The 23,053-nt window shown below is 41.7% G+C and overlaps 1 protein-coding gene across 4 annotated transcripts in view; it reads left to right on the top strand.

Moving 5' to 3' along the window:
* znf609b (zinc finger protein 609b) overlaps positions 1 to 23,053 on the top strand; it is an 88,050-nt gene that overhangs the window by 58,403 nt on the left and 6,594 nt on the right. For all 4 annotated transcript variants that reach the window (XM_084362207.1, XM_084362209.1, XM_084362208.1 and 1 more), the window contains 4 exons: positions 893 to 1,118; positions 16,886 to 16,973; positions 19,247 to 21,545; positions 21,665 to 22,031. In XM_084362207.1, the coding sequence (XP_084218333.1) occupies positions 893 to 1,118; positions 16,886 to 16,973; positions 19,247 to 21,545; positions 21,665 to 22,031 (2,980 nt within the window). The remainder of the gene's footprint in view (positions 1 to 892; positions 1,119 to 16,885; positions 16,974 to 19,246; positions 21,546 to 21,664; positions 22,032 to 23,053) is intronic.

Below are 23,053 nucleotides of genomic sequence, written 5' to 3' on the forward strand. Positions count from 1 at the left end.
GTTTGGAACAGTAAGTAGATTAAAACAATTATTTAAAGGGTGTACAGGCTTATAATCCAATGTGTCAGTTGGTATTTTGTCTTCTCGGTCTAATTGGATCCAGCATTGGCAGCATATTCGCGAGCACTGAGTGGTTTATGCCCAATTAATAAATGTGTGTCGTTGGCTGCAGCAGAGCATTCCTCCTGCAGTTCATTGCTAATGATTTGGAGAGCTTTAATGTCGACTGCCTTGAATGAAGAGGACTAAGCCTGGTGTCACTGTGGCCTTTAAATCACCATCAGTCTTCCTCTCTCCGTCTCTTTTTCCGCCTACACACATTTCTACCTCCAGTTCTCTCTTCTTCTCCTCAGTTGCCCTCGTCAGCTCCCTCCTTCCCTGTTCTTTTCATTTTCCATGTAGGCCAACTGTCTCTTCATCGCTGTCACAGTGTGTCAGAACAGGTGGAATCAATTACTGACCCTCAGCAGCCCGCTCCCCTTCCACAACTAGCTTTTTAATTGAGGGAATTAATGAGTGATCAGCCTGTGAGATGATTTGGTGTCACGGATCTTGCTCGGCTGTGTGCGAGGGAGGAAAGCTGGGGGAGGGATTGTTTGACCAATCCTGCATAACTAATTCTGTCCTTCCACAGAGGCAGTTCACATGTCCCTCCCTGCCTTCTCTGCCTGCTAATCACCTCTAAGGTTGAGGAAAGACAAAGTACTATATTTCAACACTAAGTGCTGTGCCGGGATGACTTTCACGGTCTCAGCACTTTGTGAACTTCCCCTCTTTGTGGCATCCGTTGGCTGTATCTTAACATCTGCTCTGTATGTGTTTATACAGTGCTTCTGAAGTGTCTCATGTGTTTCTCTCTCTCAACCCCCACTTTTTTCTTCTTTCTTCACAGATGGAATCTCCTGTCTCCACGCCAGCACCTCCTCCCCTCCACCTCCTGGCCACAGTAGGCAACAGTGAGATTTCCTCGCCATGTGAGCAGATAATGGTGCGCACACGCTCAGTGGCTGTGAACACATCCGATGTGGCCCTGGCTACTGAACCTGAGTGCCTGGGGCCCTGCGAGCCTGGTACCAGTGTCAATCTGGAAGGCATCGTGTGGCAGGAAACTGAAGACGGTAAGTGGAGAGGTTTAATGTGTTGATGAGGAGGAGTGGGAGTCTTTGGCAATCTCATGATTTGATTTAGTTCTGGTTCTTGGTTTCATGATTCAATTTAGATTAAGGCCGCACAATTAATCGAATATTATCAAAATCACAATTTGGTCTCAAAGTCTCAGAAGCTGAACATTTTTGCTGAAAGTGAAATGTGTGACAAAACAGCATTATAATGAAGTGCTGTAGCGCAATCTTGTTCTCCCGCTTTTGAGAAGCGTGTTTGGTACAGACCCCCAAATCTGCACATATCGGACAACACATAGGCTGATATTGATATATCTGTGATAGGCCAACATATAGGTTGGGCTGTTGCAAAAAACAGAGGCGCACTATCAGGAGAAGCAAACCAGGCATATGTTTAGGGTCCCCCAAGAAATTTTGGAAAAGTGGCCTTCGATGACCACCAATAGTGTTAGCTAGCTATAAACCCTCTTGCCTCACAATCAGTGCTCTTTTGTTGATGAACTATGACCTTATAATAAAGGTTATTTAATCCAATAATCTTGAAGTTGTTTTGCTATAAATTTAGGTTTTATGTGTTCTGGTTTTGGGCTGTATGGGCTGTATAATTTTCTCCACCTGATCAGAGATGGGTAGCAGTTATGTAGAGGTGGTGCAGTGTGTGTTGGCTAGTCTGGTGCTCTGCTACATTAATGTTAGCCTCTGGATGAAGCCTTAAAAATGTAGCCCTCAGTTTGAATTATTCCTAAAATACTTGATCTTTGTCTAACGCATTGTTCGAGTCATTTGAACCTTCTTCTCCTCTGTGAGAAATGCAAAATGAGCCTAGACGATTGCCTTCGTTGAAGATGGGTTGGTTGGATCAAGTTCTTCTCCTCCATCGCAGCATAATACATATAAGAATCGAGTTTGGAATCTGAATCAATTCAGAATCAGAGAGGATGAGACTCACAACTCTAGCTTGAATCTTATTTTCTCCATCATCACTGTTTAGTGAATCTCTTTCTTGTGGAACAATGAGTTCCTGAATTTTTGACATGAAAGAAAATAAGCTGTTTCGTGCTTTTTTACTTACATAGTCTGTGTGGTTGTATTAACACATCAAAGTTGTATGAGTTTGTCAAGACTTTAGTGAAGCTTCTGTCTTTTAAAAAATGATCATCTTGCAGTCATTACCATACATACTTTGCCTGCTAAAATGTAATTGGATCTGCCCCGACTGCCGCAGGAACCGGAGTTGGTACTAATGTGTGCTTTAACAGCACACATCCTGCATAATATTGCCAACAAGAATAGCAGTTGGCAGGCAGTTCTTAGGTGGCCTTGATTAGTTTTTTTTGCCCGGGAGTATGCAGGCGGGAGTTTGTTGCACAGAGATATCTGCTCTCCACAACAACATGCCTCATAACACAAAGCACTTTTTTGCAAGCGTGCCATTTGGGAATAGAGTTGGCTCCTCTCCTGCAGTGCAGTCCGAGTGAAATCTTAGACTCTCTCAGTTTTCCTCCCTTTGATCGAGACCGCATTCAGCTTATTTAATTTTGAGATGTATCACTAGCACTATCAGGTTCTGCTTGGTCTGAAAAACTGCCCTCTTTTTCTGTCGTGCATGTGAAATAACGCAAACACCTAATCTTCAAAGCAGCTCGCGCTCAGTTGCTCTGCGGGCATGCTGAGTACAAATCGCCCACACATCCACAGTGCTGCCTGTTGGTTGACTTGGAGGAAGCGAACAGAAAAAGGTCCTTGCCTCATCAACATTCCCAAAGCACAGTCCCTGCTATTGAGTGGCTTTTCTCCCCCCTCTCCCTTTTTTTTGATTTTTGCTCCAGCCCTGAGCTGTGTCTGATTCACCCCTGTTCTCATTTCTATTGAAACTCCTCTCTGTTACCAAGCATTCAGCCAGTCACCCCTTGACTCTGTTTCCAAGCAAACTGGGAGAGAGCGAGTGCAAGGCAGGGGGTGGGGGGTGGGGAGGACAGACAAGGCTACTTCTGTTAGTGACACAAACATGGCTCTGAGCCAACACCAGTACGATGTTTGTGCTCCCTCATTCTCTGCCTCCCACAGAGTGATTGACCCTCCCCCTCGCCCTGCCCCCTTCCCTTTCCCCATCCAAGTCTGTCCTTCGCCTGCACTCACTCTCTCAAAGCTGCTATTTTGGCTCCAAAGGTGGTGGTTTGGCCTGATGGGGCTGTGTCTTTTTCCTGATTCAACTCTGTGTGGCTCAGTGGGGAGGGGGCTGGTGGGAGCTTTGGAGTGGTTTTAAAAGTGGTATAGAGGAGGGAGGAGGCGGGAGAGGGAACTCTGCAGGTGTAGCGCACAGGTTGTTATGGCCATCGGAGCTGCGAGGCCAGTAGGGTTTCCAGAAACCAGCACATCTCGCTCTCTTTGAAGCCTCTTTTTATCTCAGACAAAACCTCTATCAGGTAGACAGTGGGGGTTGAAAATCACGTGATAAATGCTGGAGAGATGTATTTGATAACCGCAACTGTGAAGTGGTCCTTGGTTGTCTGAGACCGCTGTTTGTTCATTGCTGACAAAACCTGTGCAAAACCTGTGCTACTCCTGAGTCCTAACCAGTTTTAGTTGTTGTAACTGACCATCAGATTAGTCGTGCACTTAAATTACCCAGTCTGTAATTTCTGCTGCTAGGGTTCTCTCAATACAACAATGAAAGCAGAAGATGTTTGATGTCTTTGTGAAGTAGCGTGGGATGGTGGGAGTTGTTGTCTTCATTGTTGAAAAAAAAAAACACCATTGCCAATGAAAATCTATCTGAGATGACAGAAATATTCACAGACAAGGTAATATTTAAAAGTTTTGTTGAATAAACAGTCAAATTTAAATACCTATGGAGTTAATGTCATCAGCTTCAATAAGCCAATGAGCACGCAGCCTGCTTGTTGTGCCAAGATCTAAAAGTGGTGGTGATTGGCTGTTACGCCGAGAGAGGTCTCATTCAGGAACCATTATCGAAGTCAAGGAATCGGTATTGGTATCAGTATCTATTTTTTTATTAACAATACCCAGCCCCTGGGTTGCACGATATATATCTGCTTGATACATTATTAGTTCTTGTATTAATACATTTATATTATTAGCTAAATTATAACCGATAAATGGAGCTGATAATATGATGCCAGATTGTTTTTATTGACTTAGCAAGTGCAGGATGTATACACTCCAAAACAGTAGGTGGTGGTATGCACCTTTAAATCTGGTTTGAGATCCACCAATAAATACAAAGAAGAGGAACATGTGCATGCCACGCTCGTAACGTCAAACTACTGCTTCGAGGTAGAGCCACGCAGCGTAGACTCCAGAGTCAAACATTGTTGTACATGTTGGCTTTCTTTTAGAGTCTGAGGAAGAAAACAATGCTAATTTGCAATTCACGTTCTTCAAGAGAGAACAGGAGAAAGGTATACTTGTTTTAACACAACAAATCTTATTAGAGCAATGGAATATTAAATCATCCATCTTTGCTCACTACATCTGAGCCTTTCTTACCCTCAGGTGTGCATAAACTACAGGTTATGAATCAGGTAATTAATCGTTTATCCTTATCGGCTGAAAAAAAAAAAATCCATATCATGCATCTCTACTCTACAGTAATTTTCATGCAGGAAATGTTACATATCATATCTTTAAATATAAGATTGGATCTCTACTGAGTTTCTAAGGAGGCATTTCTCAGTAGCCCCATTGTATTACAGTTTGCACACTACATTAAACAACACAAAGATGTGGATTCCTTTTACATCATTTTAATGGTACCAGTGGCTAACAACCCACCAGCTCGCTTTAAAATGAAAGATACCCAGATGCTGCTTTCTTCAAACTGCGCTGCCATTCTGCTGGTTTTCCCTAAGAGACCTATGAAACAGACTTCTCTCATGGTGGGGCAACTGAGCAAATGAGAACCAAATGAGGAAATCAAGCAAATCCAGGCAGAGGAGCAACAAACTGAGGCCCCAAAGACAGAGCAGAGGCATCCTGATTAGCAGTGAAGTTGAACAGTTCTCTGCATGACAAGTCTCATACAGAGCTGTTTAGGCATGCACCGTGTGAGTGCGCGTTTCATTTAGCATGCCAACCAACAGCTGCTTCATCACCTCCGCCTTTTGGCCTTGTGGGAGTAAATGAACAACAGGCTCTCAGTAATTGTCTGCGCCTCACACGACTCACCAAGTGCCAGAGAAAGAAACAGATGAGGAGGAAGCAAGCGACACCGGGCAAAACTCGATCACAGGAGCTGCACCTTTGGTCAGAGCTGACAAGAATCTGGTCTGATGAGGCCGAATGAATTTTTCATCCTGTGTAATTTGAGCACTGATGTAGCAGCCTGTTCAGCCAAATCTGGATAATGGCAACCTGGATGAACAAAATAGCCCACAGAATTTAAGTAAAACACACAATTTGATGGATAATAGGAGGCAAGGGAAAGTGAGTCCGTGTCATTGAGTCAGTCCGGGGGCGAGTGAAGCGTAGACAGGAGGAAGGAGGGTGGGGGTTGGGGGCAGAGCTGTGGTATTTTAAGGCCCGGCACTGACACAAATCCCCTCGGCGCAGACGAGGCAGTGGCAGCTCCCAGGGTCGTGTCGGTAGAGCGAAGGGCCAACCCCTCCCAGGCTTAGCATGCTGATACCTCCAAATGTCATCTCTAAAATGCTGGAGAAGTTTATTGCTCTTGAATTGCAGCCCAGAACGCCTTGGCTCCTGCTCCAGGGTAGAGGGAACACAGAGGGGGCCCCTTTGGCCAAACACTGCAGCTCCATGCCAGTGCACCCCCCTCACACACACACACACACACACACACCGACCCTTCAGTACACAGCAGGCTATTCCCAAAACAGGTCCCACAGCTTCTTAAGCTCCCTAATAGATAAATAATACAGGCGGTTTGTGATAAAATGTTTGTCTCGTGGATTATTTATGCAACACGCATTACATCGTTGTAGCATTGGCCTTAGCACAAGACTTGAAAGCTTCTGAATAGAGAGGTCAGTGTGAAACATTTAGTCCTGTATAAACATTTAAAGGATGTCTTTTTTGCTCTCTTCCTCCGGCCCTGTCAGAGAGTTGAGAAGGGGAATATTGTATGAAAGAAGCACTTGGCTCTGTAGCTCACTTGCCAGCTATGCTTCCTTGCTCTTTTGAAGACCACCTGTCAGTGGCCTCATTGAAATGTTTTCACAAAGGCGAGCCGTGGCTGCTGTAGGTGAGCTCGCTATAGAAACTGTCCTTGAAATAAGAGTGAGCATTCTCAGGAGGCTTGTAGCCTTCTGCCAGGCCAATGAGCAAAAAGATGGAGTGAGAAATCAATCATGAAAGGCTGTCTTCTGTTAACAGGAGAGGATGTATCAAAAGGAAAAGAACAAAAGTGATATGCATTAGGGCCGGGCAATATGTCAATAGACTATTTATCAACGTAGATTTTGGATATGGTTATATTGTGTTGTCTTTTCCTGGTTTTAAAAGCTGCATGACAGTAAAGTGGTGTAATTTTCTGAACTTACCTGACTGTTCTACTTGTTCTAATACTTGTCTTTACCGACTTACGCCTCACCAGATCACTGTGTTCTTCACACTACAACATCACAACTTTCTGTCTCGTGATCGGGAGTAGTGCAGTTGTTATGCTTCTCACACTACATGACTGATCAGCGACAGGAAGGTCACACACTACAAGATCACACACACGAGACATGACACGGTCCAAGCATCCAGGTTGTTTGTGCGCTGGTTTGCTGCGAAAAAAAACAAGGGAGAAAAAAAGATGTGTGAGAGGATGGATTAGGATGAAGGGCAGCAGGGATTGTTTTTAGCACTGAAAATGTGCTCTAGACACATAGATGCATGATAAGTCAGGGGTCAGATATGTAGCTTACTAGATATCCAGTCAGCATATGCAAAACGTCAGTGAGCTGTCCCCAAGCCCCCTTACTGTTCCCCCTTGTTGTTCAGTCATAGCATTTATAAAGTGCTTTTGAGGAGATTTCTAAATGTTGGATTAGGATATTATTTGAAGGCCATATCACCCAGCCTTAATACGCATTCTTCTTTCTCCAGCTCGCTCTCTGTAGGTCTCCATTTTCCAGTTCCTTCACTATGTTTACTTTCCAATCTACCCAGCCAATCTTTACCCTCATTCCTGCTCACTGTGCAAGAGTGGAAGTGACCAATTTCCAAAAAATGAACCCTCCCATGCAAAGAATTCACCCCCCTTCCTAAATATGTGGTGGAAAGAAGACCCTGAAAGGAAATTAAGATATAGATGACTCACCATGCTTTGAGGGAGGTGGCTTGTCTTGTTAGTCACTAATTTAGTCCCCGGGTGGTGTTACCAAGATGGTGCCTTAGTGAGCCCAAATCTCTTAAGAGGGACTTGGTTCCTATTCATATTGGCCGACAACTGCATTTTTTCAAGCACTTAAATGGTCTTGCAACGTAAATCATACGCCTGGAGGAATTGGAGGCTTTGCCAGTGGTTGTCATAAGATATCACGTTTGCTATATACCCGTCAGCGAGAGCTTGAGTAATGCGCCTTTGGCAGACCTGTCTCTTAATCTGAGCACCATCTCCTTTAAGGAAAAACACCAGAGGGGTTGTTTTAACAGAGGGATTTCAGATTTACTAACATGACATTTAAGGAAACAGGTCCTCGCCTCACTACAAATTATTTACAGTAATAATTGCATGCAAAGTTGGTAGAGATGGCAGATATTTATTTTTTGGCTGTTACATTTGTTCCGCATGTTTTGTGATCTACTCCCGCTGTAGAAGTAAACATGTAATGATTTTTTTTTTGGGAGAAGCTGCTGCATGCGGCTGATAATGCTGCGACGATGTGGACGGCATACTAATGCTCCCTTCCTTTGCCTCTCAGTGGTATGAGAGAATTGACCTTCTCACAGGCTGTTATTCTTGTCAGTGAGAGTGACTTTGCACTTTTACCTCTTATGAACCGGAATGTAGCCTGAACTTTTCAGACACAGCTCATTTGAAAGCTGTAAAATTCAAAATAAAATCATCAACTACACCCTTGTATCATTTGCTGGTCACTGGAAAACCTTTACACTATTATTTAGATGTGGAATTTTATATGGTATGTTTGTCAGTTTTATATTCTGGCTTTTTTTGTTGTTGTAAAAGTTCTATACAGTGTAGCAGGGCTGCAGCTAACACAGTATTTTTTTTACTACCAAAAAAAGGCATTTGGGGGGGTTGTCAGGATACTACGATTTCTAACTTGGATACAATACCTCAAAAAATATTAATATTTGATACTATGTCTACAACATGACAACAAGATATAATTATTCTTGGCTAGTAGCAGAGAACAGTGGAGTAAACATTGCATTTCTCACTTTTATAGAAACATTAGTTTTTACTCCTTAGATCAGGCTTTCAAAAGTAATGTGTGTGTCAATACTAAACAGACAAATGCATATTAACTATAGTAGTAGAGGGTACTTAGAGATAATGCTCCAACAAGAGCAGTTGAGGGGAAAACAAAGGAATCCTGTCAGTATTTGCTGCTCACTGGTCTGACAAAATGGTGGACATAACGACATCAGTTAAACTGAAACTGAACAGAATGTGCTGATGGCAGAATACCCGATTGTTTGTTTTGTCCAACCAACAGTCTTAAAAATGCAAAGAGATTCAGAGACAAAACCACAAATTCTATTGTATAATTTGAGAGGCTGCATATAAAACGCAGATTTTTGGACTTTTTTAGATTAAAAATGACTCAAACTGATTATTAAATCAAAATAGATGCTGTCACTCTTATGTCAATCAACTAATCTGTTAATGGACCAGTCATGTCAGCTCTACTATGTAACGTTCAGCATTTTTTTCAGATTAACATAACAATTCAAAGTACTCCATATGACTATATAACCAGCTTCTCCAGTGCTGTAACTGACTCATAGCATTCGTCCTAAATCCCTGCCTGCCCAGGATTTAAGAAAAGGTCAGTCTTAGGACTTTGTATTCTGACACTGACATAATCGGACAAGCTCGGCTTCATTTTATGCACCGCGAGTGCAGAAACACTCTTAAAATGGACTGTTGGAAACATGCTCAGACACTTGAATGCTCAAACGCCTCATTTATCAACGTTACAGTTATTGCTCATGGCAGCACCCGGCTATCTTTTATCTTCTCCCCGTAATGAATACTGACACTATTTTTCTCATTGTTCTCACTTTCTTGTCTACATGCAACCTTGATCAGTGGTGCTTTTTAGTGCAGAGAGAATGGAGATGAGAAAGGAGTTGTTCTCTAGCAAAGAAGGCTGTAAAATCTGTCAATAATTACTTTAGTACCTGACTGTGTACAGAAGGTGATGATTGCAAGAGCTGATAATCGTTCACATAGTAGTATTTTTTTCTTTTTAATCAGAAAGCTTTTTAAAGACAAATCCAAACCTTTAATTTGATACTTGTGAGAACACTCTCGTAATGTCAGGCCCAATCACTACACAGAAGTGATCTTCCATTTTCAAAGATAACAAAGGCTTTTTGACAAGGTCAGTCAGTGAAAATGCCATTAACCCCACTGAATTCTCGTTGAGTTGAAGCAGAGCATAGGTCAGCTAGTGAACCCACGGCCCTCACCAGCAGCACAGGACCTGATTTTTTTTTTTTGGGCCCCATTGCAACCTAATGAAATGTGTTAAGGAGGGAGGAGGGGAGTTTTAGGGCCGGAGGGGGCAGTCACCCATGCACCAGACAACCTACTCCCCACTTAATTTGTCCCCCTACATTACCCTCTTTTTCACGTAATCCTCAATAAGTGCGTGGTGGAGTTTGGTGCGGCCATTTGTTGTTCGACAGCATTGAGAGGAAATTGCAGGCCAATTCCTCTCAGTAATGTGGGCTTCACTCAGCTGTCATGAGTGACCCTAATAAGGCTGACACAAGGGGAGGGGCTGGAAGTGGGTTTGCTCCAGATCAGTCTGTTTCTTCCCTAGAAACAAATCTAGTCCGTAAAGACAGAGATCATGGCTCGAACTAACCCTGACATGTAACTCCCCGTGTGTAAACAAATCATCATGCATGGAAAGTCATCTCAGTTTCTTGTGTAATTTGTTTTCTGCCACAGGGAAATTTGTTCGGGTTGTTTTGTCAAGGGCTTTCCGTGTTTAGACAGACTTGGCGTTGACGTCCTTGTCCCAACAGCTGAAAATTATTCCAAGGATGAACAGATAAATTCAAATAGCTTTCAGCTTTCAGCATGGAAACCTCATCTTAATCTTTTTGCATACCTCAGAGCATATTTTTATGATAATGCCAGGAAATTTTATGAATTCATATCCCCTCGTCAAGAGATTTTTTTTTTATAAGTAGTCCAGTCAAAACAGTGTCTTATAAATTATGTCAAAAGAGTAAATTCTGCATGGAAACATCTGAAAATCAGTCTTCAGTAAACTAGAACTGTCATTAATAATTATTTAAAGCGGCTCTTGGCCTCCTCCGCGGAACTCATCCTGTCATTTTTAACCACCAGTCTCATCAGCATATCAATCAAGTCGCTATGAACACCAACTAATAAGTGGCTTAATGAAGAGAAACTGTCCTCTGAATAAGGTATATTTTTGCAAAGAAAATAAATCTACTTTTGTATGCAGTAAGGTTGTAATTATTGGTAATACTTCACCTCACCTTGCCTAGAAAGATTAATTTGTACAAATTAATGATGAATAATCCAGTCTGTGTTTACCTCAAACTTTTTTTTAAAGAGTTAAACTATGCGACTCTGCATACAAGTCCGTTGCGACGTGTTGTCGGACGCTACATATCCACACTGAATCTGTTAAATATGCATTCTGTTACCTCGTGTAAACAAACAACATACCTATCAGCTGTGTGCTAGGGATCAGATTAGAGACATAAGAGATTGACGAGTTTGCTAGGAGAGCAACTGTTCCTGCGTTTGTGATTCATAAACAGAAAACACTTGCTCACAGTTAGGAGATGGATTTTCTTATTAACCAACTAATCAAATAATCTTTTCAAAGTTGCAGCTCTACTTTTCACCATGAGAAATATGATCTACCCTTTTTTTAGTTTCTGTCCAGCATCGACACCCTGAAAGCCTTGTACAGTATAAATTCTACTTGCCTTCTTTAAAACAAATTAATTAAACATGAACTGCAACATTTCGAGTTAGTAACCGTGTCTTGTTTTTTTTAGCCCCATTCCCATTTGAGTTGAGCTGCATCCAGATTTCTTTGAATGTCCTTGAGATGTCCCACATAACGTTCAGGGAACTACTTTATTAGCATTCACAGAAAGTAATGCAGCGGCAGAGAGATCTGAGGTGACCCACACGCCGAGGACCAATCAGGATTACAGAGTTCCTTGGCTTCAACAGGGGAGGGAGGCCAGAAGGATGGCACTCTTTGGAAAAAACACAAACAGCGAGTAGAGAGTCTATGAAAAGGCATGCCAAGATTCTGAGCTTGAAGCAAAGAAATTGATATAGTGAAAATTGAGATATTGGCCTGTAATGTAATTTTTTCTTTTTACAGGGTTTTCTGCAGCATATTTATTAGTGATAGTGGATGATGTGTGTCCATGAGCAGGAGCAGGAGTTATACACATTTTTCCTTAAGCTGCCTTCTCCATGCTGTAGAGCATTTGCAGTATCTATAGAATGCTTAATGAGTGAGTTATGCTCACCTTCAGCCTCTGGTAGCACATCAAGTATTTTTGGCCAATCAATTAGTGATGTATTCAGAGTGTAAACGCTCAATAAGATTCATGAATTTATGAAGGTTAGTGTGTATTCAACCGTACTCCATGGGCAGCTTCTCACCAGCAGAGACCTGAGAGTTGTAGCTGAGGGAAATCCAGATCTGTGTGGCAACAGGACAGTGATCCGTATCAGAGTCAAATACACCGTGGAATTTCTTCAGGACAAGATTGTGGAAGTCCTTGATAACCGAGCCAAAGGTCAAACCTGAGTCGTATTTCAAGGAAACCTTTGCAGGAGCTTGAAGATGGTTTTTGAGATACTCCTTGTTCAGCCTGACTGAGGCTGAGTAAATCCGTGCTAAGAATTACAGGAAATCCCAAAATCTTGATGTGCTAAGTTAACAGCTTTATTGTGAAGACCACCCAAAGCTACATCAGTATCGACTTGGGTTGAAATGCTAACTTAGATGTCTGTATTTCCAGCATATTGCAGTTTCACTTTGGTGTTTGGCTTATTGTATAAAACTCTTTGAATAAAATGCAATGTACATTAAAAGTAATTCAGTATTCTTAAAGGTGCTATATGTGACTTGACTGGCCAAGAGCTGTCTCAAGGAGTGGAAGCGCCAACGTTAGGCTAACTATTGTTTTGCTTCTAAAGTGGTATATAGCGGTACAGACAGTGGCTAGCTGGTTAGCATGCTATCTTTAGTAGAAATTTCTGCAACACAATATGTAGGCGTATATGACATGAGGTCAAAACTGTTATATCTTAAAACTGTTGGTAATTTTAGTAAAAGGGGCACTTTGTAGGTAGTTGTGGAGAATAAATTCAAACTCAGAATTGTAATATTAACAATATTAATGAGGTAATAAAACAAACTCAGAAATATTTATTTCTCATTTTCCATGACTGCATAAACAAGCTGTTCTCAGCGGAAAATAAGGTCCCCAGAACCCTGTTTGAAGCCAGGAAGGTGGCAGGGTCCGTCACATATAAACAAAGTAAAACCGTATGAAATTGTGTTGTCCTTTAAGGTCAGTTTGTTTATTCAGTCCTGAAACCAAAGAGAGTTTGTTTAGACATAATTTTTTTTTTTTTAAATCACTAAATGAAAATCTTTCTCTTCTGTTCAAAATGTCTTTCCCAAAAACTACACAGTGCATCTTTAATTTTAAACTACAAATACAGCTCCTTTTAATGTGTGCTTTATTTTGGTAATCTACACCTTGTGAAATGCATTAACTACATGTTACTAATGAGTATGAAAATTAGGATCCTTAAAGGAAGTGTTACACATTTTGGTGAATATGTTAATTGTTTTCTTAAATGAAAAGATCAAAACCACTCTTGTGTCTCTGTTAATTATGAAGCTACTCCCAGCAACTGCTTATCTTAGCTTAGCATAAAGACTAGAAACAAAACTAAAACAAATGTGAGCAATGAGCATGGTGTAAAATTCTCATATAACTCTTGGCAAATAAGTGAATTTCTTTAAGAAATTGTTGATTATTTCTGGCAACAGTAGCAGTAACACTCCATCCATGCCCATCTATTGTCACAGCTATTGAAGCGAGGAGACAGCCAAACATAAAGACCGAGCGCAAATTAAAAATGATTAAAGACTTCTAACAACTCATAGTATAATTTCTAGACCCCTCGCTGGAGAAAGCAGGGAAGACTATATCCTGCACATCATGAAAGGCTACTCATTCATTTGCCCTGCCTTGATTTACATCCTGCCACAACCAGCTGCCAGAGCCATTTTGTGTTGGAGTGTTTGGAGAGCTTAGGGGGGCGGGCTGTTGAAGGCGTTTTAGAAAAGGTCTGTGTTCTTTTAATGTGACAGAAATCTGAACTCAAGAACCTCTCCACTACCCTGAGCATACACAAACGACATTTGCAGTCGGATCCAGCCTTGACCAAGCACTCGTGTTTTCAGGCCAAAGGGTGAAGGAAACGACTTGTGGGCAAGTGTCAGCAGGCTCCTGTAAACATATATAAATGCCTTATACACCCGCCACTTAAGCCAGAGGCAATGAGAGAAAAATGAGGTCTGAACTGTGACTTGTGTCTGTGGGAGGGAGAAAGATTGTCGGGGATGGTTACACCATTGAAAAGAGGAAATGAGGGTGAGGGTGAAGGAGAGAGGGAAAATGGGGTGAGCAAGAGAGGTTTCCTAAGCTAATAAAATGCTCAGAGGGACGGAAGCTGCCAGCCAGCATTCCTGTGCCATTAGATAAGTTAGCTCACTGCAGCCTCCAGTTTCTCTGCAGTGCTGAAGTGGCAAGCTGAGGTCACCACCGGGGAGCGAGGGGGGATGGTGGGGGCAATAAATTCAGAATGTTTTTTGTGCACGGTGGTTGCTCTTAATCCTCTGAAGCTGTTTGGTTGATGATTTACTTTTGAATTTACGGGCAAAAGCTGCAAATTATCGTTCATCTGCCTCATTTCAAATGGCCTTCTACAGCAGCTACTCAGACCTGTTTTTTACATTAACATAAATTGTGTTTACTGCAGTTAAATGTGCAAAGTGGTTTAGGGCAAGTTATTTTGTACAAATCTGCATTCTTAATTATAACATTTTTACCATTATTACACCAGACAAACGCTGAGACAAAAATGGACACATTCAGTTTACCGTCATGAAGGAGTTAAGAATAAAAATATTCACATTTCAGAAGCTGGAATCAGATTTGTGACTTTTCTTCTTAAAAGATTACTCAAACTGATTAAAGGTGCAATACATAAGAATTTAAGTACTTTAGTTCAAAATGTAAAAAAAAATTACTTAAATTATCAACAGAATGTGAAAAACGAATTTGAAAAGTTATGACATAATGACGTCCATGTACTGTATTGCAGAGATAATTGCTTAAGTTAGCGTGCTAACCAGCTAGTCCCAACACCAGCACTCCCTCAGTTCTCTGAACTACTAGTCCAGACTGCTAGCTGCACGGCTAACTGAGCTAATTAGCTAATGGCAGCTACAGTTAGCAGTTGGTTTAGCGATATGCTGCCCCCTATTTGTTTTGAATTTGACAAGTGGTCAATTACTACATATTACACCTTCAACTGTTCATCAAAATAGTTAGCAATTAATGTAATAGTTGACAAGTAATAGATTCATCTATTATAAACGCGGGCAAACCTGCCTAAAAAATAGGCAATGAACTTCTTTGACAATGCCAGTAGACAAGTTTGCCTTTCTTTTTTTTTTCTTCTGGTGTGTCAGAATCAGTGTCACAAACACGCAGGAAAACAGGGATCAGTAGAAGGCAGTATGGAGGCCATTGACAATGTTCTGGTGTTTACTTTTTTATATCTTTTACTTCAGTCTCTCTTTCACACTCAACCCTGACTGAATGATGTCCCTGCACTGCTTGAACGGTGACTAACGTAAAACTTTTTTACGCGCCAACAATTTCAACAATACTGTGACGCACGTCACAGTATTGTGGTGGAAAAGGGTCGAAAATTAGCATGTCCACCCAGATGTCAGATGTCACCCAAATACCTTTGACTACAACAGAGTCATTTGACCTGGGAATGAATGCTGATTGTACTCTTTCCCACTGAAGACAAAACCCCAATGTTAGTGGGTGTGAGTGGGCTATTTGATGACATGCAAGCTGCTGCCAGATGAACAGTATTTGGTTTCTTAGGGGGAACATACACAGAGAGGGGTGTGATCTTCTGGAACTAATTTTAGATTTCAAATATGAGGTCAGATATCACAGCCAGCACAGGTCAGATTGTGTAGCTCACACCAAGTGCTACCAAATTCACACTTGCCAAATGGCAACACAGAAGCTTCTAAGTGTGACAGATTGCAGCAATACCAGTGAAGTCAAGGAGCTTCTCTTGCATACTCAGTTGCAGTCTGTCAAACTGAACCGTTCACGTTGAATTGGTTTAATCCACAAGCTTGTTACTTGTTTTTTTAAAGCTGTAGCCGTAGATCCATATCCTCCCCAAGGTAGTAAATTTCTGGGCTGCAAAGTGAGATAGAGGACGCCAAAAAAAGTGTTTGCCTACAAATAATTCTCCTTCAGGGAATTCGTCTGTACTGTGAGATGGCTTATTTAAATGGAAGGGGTGTTCAGTGAGTATTCCCCAGTAACCTCAGTGTGATCATTCTCAGTGAGACCTTCTGCTAGTATCTTTTACAGGTTCTACGATACTGAGTGCAGCTGAGTCTGTTCCAAGTCATTTAGAAGATATCAGTCAGTGTTGGCCCTTGGGCTTTACTGAGTGAAGAAGATTAAAAAAGGATCTTTGACATATATAATTGTCTCGCACGTGACACCCTTTAGCAAAGATCAATGCATTGATGGAGCAGCAAAGATGGACCTTTTGCTCACATTGTGCAGGCAGCTATATCTGAAAATCACAGTCAGATATTCTCTGTTGTGTTTGTCTTAGGACCATATATCATCTTAGATTTTGGATATCGTCAATACTGTCAATAGTTTTAAAGGCTGTATTAGTAAAAAGATGTAATTTTCTGAACTTACCAGACTGTTCCACTTGTTCTAATACCTGGCTTTACTTACTTAGTCATTATATCCACGTTACTGATTATTATTTATCAAAAATCTCATCGTGTGAATATTTTGTGAAAGTACCAACAGTCACAGCTACAATATTTTTGCAATTAGGGCCTATTTGGTGAAAATATTATGTTCAGTTTTGTCGCCCCATCCTATCAATAAATAAGGTTTTACTGTTTTTGAGGAGATTTCAAAGTTGTATAGTTGTATATCGTGTGTCGTGAAATGGCCTAAAAATATTGTGATATTATTTTAAGGTCATATCGCTCAGCCCTAGTTTGTATTTCATCTTATTTTATTACTTTTTGTAGAATTGGATGATTCTTTTTCTACCATATGATCTTAAAAAAGATCGTATCGGCACATATCAGGTAACAATAAAGATAAATAAAAATAAATTGGTGATTGGCCAATATCAGTCGGGCTCTAATTTGTTGTAATTTGCATTATTATCATAGTTAACACAAAATAAATGACCTTTTTGATTTCTTTTCTTCCAGGCATGCTGGTGGTCAATGTTACTTGGAGAAACAAGACATATGTGGGCACCCTGTTGGACTGTACACGGCATGACTGGGCTCCCCCCAGGTAAGGACCACTGCCCTGTTCTCATTTCACCTGGAAAAAAACATCATAATGGTATTTAAAGCAACATTATGTAGAAATTGGCATTTTGTGTGATTTTGCCCTCCACACAGTGTTGAGTGGCTGTGACAGAGACACCATTCAGCCTGTTACAAGACACTGTACCTTCAAAATGATTTTGAAGCTGTTATTTTCAGGTAAAAAAAAAAAAAAGCTGCATTATAAAGGCAACATTATGTATCATTTAAGCTACAATTGCTCTGTTAACGGAATGTGTCTTGTTTGGTGGTATTGAAAGTATCTGCACTTTACTGTCACACATGGTAGTTTAGTTCAAGGTAAAGAAGAAAAGGAAAAAAATCAAGATTGCCATGAATCATTGATGCAATATCTGTGTCCAAGCTCCACTTGGTCTCTAAACCTTTTCATATTCTGTGTGATATGAATCTGCTGTGGTAGCATCAGCTCAAGGATATGTGGACCTATGCACCAATCTGAGTGTAGCTGGATCTTCCAAGTCCATGTTAGTGTCTATCTCCAGTCAGGGGAAAAGGATTCATTGGCAAACGGCTGATGTCCCAGGAGGTAGTTGTGGAAATAGAAAGCTCCTCTAACAAGCCAGATTGCAGAATCCAATTATTGTACTAATAGCTTTTCCTCAACACTGTATAACATCACAAAGGCTGCAATTTCTTAGATCAGTGTTATGTGGGCGGTAGCTTCAGGTGTTTGTAGTTTCTATATACTTGCTTTTGTTATGCAAAATACACAGGTTGTGTAAAATACATCTCCAAGCACTTGCTTTGATTTAGAACACCTGCACTGCATCTAAATGTAAATATAAATCTATATTTGAAATGCATGGTTTAGTGCAATAGGAAAAAAATCAAGATTAAAGCAGAGCTAATGGAAAACAAGGAGAGGCTGTATCACACTAATGTATCACAGTCCTAGATAACAATAATGTTCAGTAAGTGAGGTTTGCACACTAAGTGAGGTTTGCTGGGCTGTATTTGCAACGAGATAGTCTTACAGTTTGCAGCACGACTACATTAGAGACACACCATGAATAATTCAAAAAGCTTTCAACGGACTGAATATAAACTTGCGCCTGTAATGAGTCTAAATTCCTCCACCGCTGTCAGACTACGGATGTATTCACATCCCCTGCTGGGGCTGAAATTGTTTGGAGAGACTTGCAGAGGAAGCTGTGAGTCATACCAGCCCAGTGTCTCTCTTTGTCACAGATTGCTAACCTTCACTGCTGCGCTGAAAGATAATTACATTACTGTTATGGAGAGATAAGGCCAAACTGCTATTTTAAGTATTTGAATGACTGTATGTTTTGATTACAAAGCAGCCAGAATGTTCACTGCTGTCTTTTCAAATGATCTTTACATGTCCTTCATTTGGAATGTCATGTGGCTTTGTTTAAAGTGCTTACTGAGTTGAAGTGCACAATATCAGGTTGTTATTTTATATGAGAGGACAGGGACAGAACAATAGTGTACATATTTGTCTTTGTTTATAATGGTTTCAGGGCTCAAAAGAATTTAAATCCCCTAGAGTTGTCATCATTGGTGTTACTGTTACGACTTAATCTCTGTTTTCTGAATTTTCTTTGAGATTGGTGTAATTGTGGTATGTTATTTGGAATACCAATAAAGTGAGTCACTGTGTAGTGAATATGAGATTCCCACAGAAAGTATAAACACATAAACTTTAGAAAGTGTATGAGCAAACACAGGAGTAGCCCAGGATTTTGTACGTTTATCTGAAATAGAGGTAAATGATGATGTCTTTAAAACCATATAGACATTTAGAGAACATTGCAGTTGCCAAAGAACTGACCATTTTCTTACATATACTTTGACAATTAAATGTTTTGGTTCTCTGTGGTTACCTAGCAGATAACAAGGGTAACTGTGATTTGAACAGTAGTATTGAAACAAATCTGAACCTTCCAGATAAAAGTAAATGTAACATAATATTATGTGTTTTGGAGGATTTACATGTGTAATAGTAATGGGGTTTAATACCTATGAATAAGTAGATATGTGTTGTCATTTTTTGTGAAGGGCCGTTGATCATTGTGGAAAAAGCCAATAATCATAGTTATTGGATATTGTGAAATAATACAAATTTTAAAAAGTCCAAAAATTGAGAAAATATTCCAACATTTCAGAATCTAAACTAAAACACTGACTTGTATTGACATCAACCATTGATACCGTGACATCACTAATTCTTATACACGATTTTTGCCACTACTGCAGGTTTTGTGAATCCCCTACAAGTGATCTGGAGATGAGGAATGGCCGCGGTCGAGGTAAGCGAATGAGACCGAATAGCAACACCCCGATCAACGAGAACAGCAACTCATCGGACAGCAAGGGCACCGCCAACAACAAAACGCGCGCTGCCTCTAACAGCAAGGGCCGGAGGGGCAGCCAGACTCCATCAGAGCGCCGCACCCCACCCAACAGCAACACAGAAGACATCAAGGCCAGTCCCTCCTCAGCTGGAAAACGCAAGACCAAACCAGCCTCAGACATGGAACCCAATTCCAGCTCAGAGGACACCAAAGGCAACAAACGTATGCGGACAAACTCCAACAGTGGAGGGGTGGGAACGGGTCTCCCTATCCCTTCCATTAAGACAGAGCCACTTCCACCTCCCCTCGATCGCACCTGCCCCTCTCCAGTTCTCATTGACTGCCCACATCCTAACTGCAACAAGAAGTACAAGCACATCAATGGTCTCAAGTACCACCAAGCCCGCGCCCACAATGATGATGACATTAAGTTGGAATTAGATGGAGACAGTGAGTATGGAGAGGACTCAACTCTCCACCCTGAACCAGGGAACTGTAATGGAGCCTCTATCTCTCAGAAAGGATGCTTGTCTCCAGCACGTTCAGTTACTCCAAAAGGCAGGAACTTTGACGCTCAGAGTCCTTCCCCATCACCTGGCAAGTTTGGCTCAAAGCAGAGTAAAAAGAAAGTTGCTGAGGCAGAACCAGAAACGGGAGGTACACCGACGGACGGGTGTGAAGATGGGCTTTGCCTCACTGATGAGGCCAGTAATGATGGTATTGATGATAAGAGAGGAGCAGACAAGTCCAAAAAGGGTAGCTCAAAGGCTGATAAAATGGCCCAGAAAAACATGAAGTCACCCCGGCCGATTGGTCCTGCCTCTACAGCATCCCAGCAGATGTACTCTTTTCCTCCTGGAAACCCGAATTCTTCCCCAGGGCTTACCCCAATGATACAAGGAATCCCCAAGAGTCCTCAAATGAAAGGTACACAACCTAAGCCACCTGCAATTGGAGATCCTGCCTCAAGTAGCTCCAAGGACAAGAAGAAGAAAGACAAGAAGAAAAAAGATGGCGGGAAGGATGCTGACAGCCCCAAGCCTCCGGGAAAGGGAGTTAAACTGGAGGAAGGGAAGCTTCCATACCCTGAACCCCCTGATCAAGGAAATAAGGGGGAAGGACTTCTCAATGGTTCCTCAGATCCTCATCAGAGTCGTTTGGCCAGTATCAAGGCTGAGGCTGACAAAATTTACAGCTTTTCTGACAATGCCCCTAGCCCATCCATTGGCGTAGCCAGTCGGATAGATGGCACTGGAATGCCACAGCCTCTCACGCCACTTCACGTGGCGAACCAGAATGGTGCTGACAACTCTTCAGTTAAAACCAATAGCCCAGCATATTCAGACATTTCAGATGCTGGTGAGGATGGTGAAGGGAAACTAGAAGGCAAAGTCAGGACAGAGGACCAAGCCATCAGGGAAAGTGTCAAAAAAGCACTCTTTCCAAACCAGACACCCAGTAAAGAGTCCCCATACTATCATGGCTATGAGAGTTATTACTCACCCAATTACGTCAACCCTAGTCCTAGTGGGCCCACTCCAGGCACGCCAGGGGCTGAAGGTCAGGTAAAGGTCAAAAAGGATGATGACCAGGACCAAGGTGAGGATAAAAACAAGGTTGAGGTTCATGAAGACCGCAAACCTGACAGTGGTGCTCCTGGCCAGCAGCAACAACAGCAACCCTCTGTCATCCAACAGCGATCCAACATGTACATGCAACCTCTTTATTACAACCAGTATGCTTATGTCCCACCATACGCATACCATCCCGATCAAGCCTACCATAACCACTTGATGAACACCAACCAAGCCTACCGGCAACAGTATGAGGAGCGGCAGCGACAGATGGCTGAACAGCATCGTGCTGCTGAGAAGAAGTCAGACGTAGCCATAAAAGAAAGAGAGGCCTCCATGAAGGAGGAGTGGAAACAAAAGAGCCCAATGCCACCAAGCCTCTCCAAAGCCCCAAGTCAGTCAGACCTTGGAAAGACGCCGCAGCCCCCAGGTAAATCCAGGGACTCGCCCTCTGAGCCCTCCTCAAAATCCCTGGGAAGCATAAAGGTGGAGGACCAAAAGTCCCAGCAAGCTGAGGGGCTGAAGATGAAGCTGACTGAGGGGGGCCACCATGGAAAGGAAGACTCCAAGCAAGCACTGGAGTCCCGAGGTCAGGCAGGGATGGAGCAGGCCATGTGGTACAGACAGGTAACCATCAATATAGTCTAACAGTGTCAGAATATATGCTTGTGAGTATGTTTTAGAATAATTTCAATACGTAGATGCTGATTTGTGCTGACTTGGACCTTCTTTCTCGCCTACAACAGTACCCTGAGAGCCAAAAGCCCCAAGCAGAAGATGAACACCAGCAACAACAACCTCGATGGAAAGATGAAAGGGACAGGGAGAGGGAACGTGATCGTAAATTAAAGGAAGAGAGGCCCAGGCCCAAGGACAGTCAAAGTGGGCCCAAGGAGGACGTCAAGGAGGGTAGTGATCCCAGAATCACTTCTGAGGACCACCGGGCCATGAGCAAAGACTCTCGATCTAATCCTCACATGCAGTTCTCATCACCACTAGCACAGCACCAAGGCTACATGCCCTACATGCATGGTTACCCCTATGGACAAGGCTATGACCCCAACCACCCTGGATACAGGGGCATGCCTTCAGTCATGATGCAGAATTACCCAGGTAAGCATGCATTGCTTTTTCGAAAACACAATGGCTTTAAGGATTTTGTTTGTGGCACTTCAGATTGTCATGAAGAACGAATCACAATATTTGTCAAGTGTATACATGTCATTCATCTGAAACGCATGTTGTTGCTTTAATATCTATCTAAGTCTCAGCAGGATCTCACCGTTGTTTTTTTATTCAGAATTGACAACATTTTCTGCATAAGAACTTGCATGTCATTTTGCAGCAATTTTGTGTTATTTCGTTTGGAATTGCAGATATATATGAAAATAGTAAAGCAGCATGAAACGATGACATGGTTGAACTTATTGAGGGCAAAACACAGCATGGGAGTAATCTGGAAGTAAGTTAGGAACATATGTCAAACAAAATCAATCCATGATTGACTTGACTGACTTAACAGTCGTTCTAAATAGTTATTAAATGAGGAGAACAGCACAAAGGAGAAGAAATTGCAGACATCCTTCCTTTAAGATTTTTGCTGAAGTATTGAAGGCGTTACTACTGGGAGTGGTTGTGTTCACCAACAAATTCATGTACGTACTGTTGATAGCGTACATACAACATTTATGTGGCCACAGTTGAGAAAAATGCTTGTCTTTAACAGCTTTCAATTTTAAATTTTACCAAAATGCCAAATTTTGCAGTTGGGCCCAATATGGTCAGCTACATTGCAATATTTACAGTGTTTTCATTTTAAAAATCGAAAAAGAAAAATACTCCATATCTAGTTGGGTGATGGGTGCGTAGGAGAGGGAAGAGCTGATGAAGGTCTAGTACCATTCCAAATAAATGTATTTTGCAAGTTAGACAGTTATGTGTGTTTGCAACTTCTGAAGATTAAGATGATCCAAAGTAGAAAAAAATATATACTGGTACTAGATAATTAAAAGTGCTGAAGATATTGTAAGATATTTGAATGGTGGTTGACCCAACTTTCCAACCCAAAGTGTCAGTGTTTGATTGTTGAGTCTCATTCCAAGGCCGTCAACTATCTTTCTCTAGAATTGCTTTTT

This window comes from Pagrus pagrus (genome assembly GCF_965226575.1).
Source record: "Pagrus pagrus genome assembly, chromosome: 1".
In the NCBI taxonomy this organism is placed as follows: Eukaryota; Metazoa; Chordata; class Actinopteri; order Spariformes; family Sparidae; genus Pagrus; species Pagrus pagrus.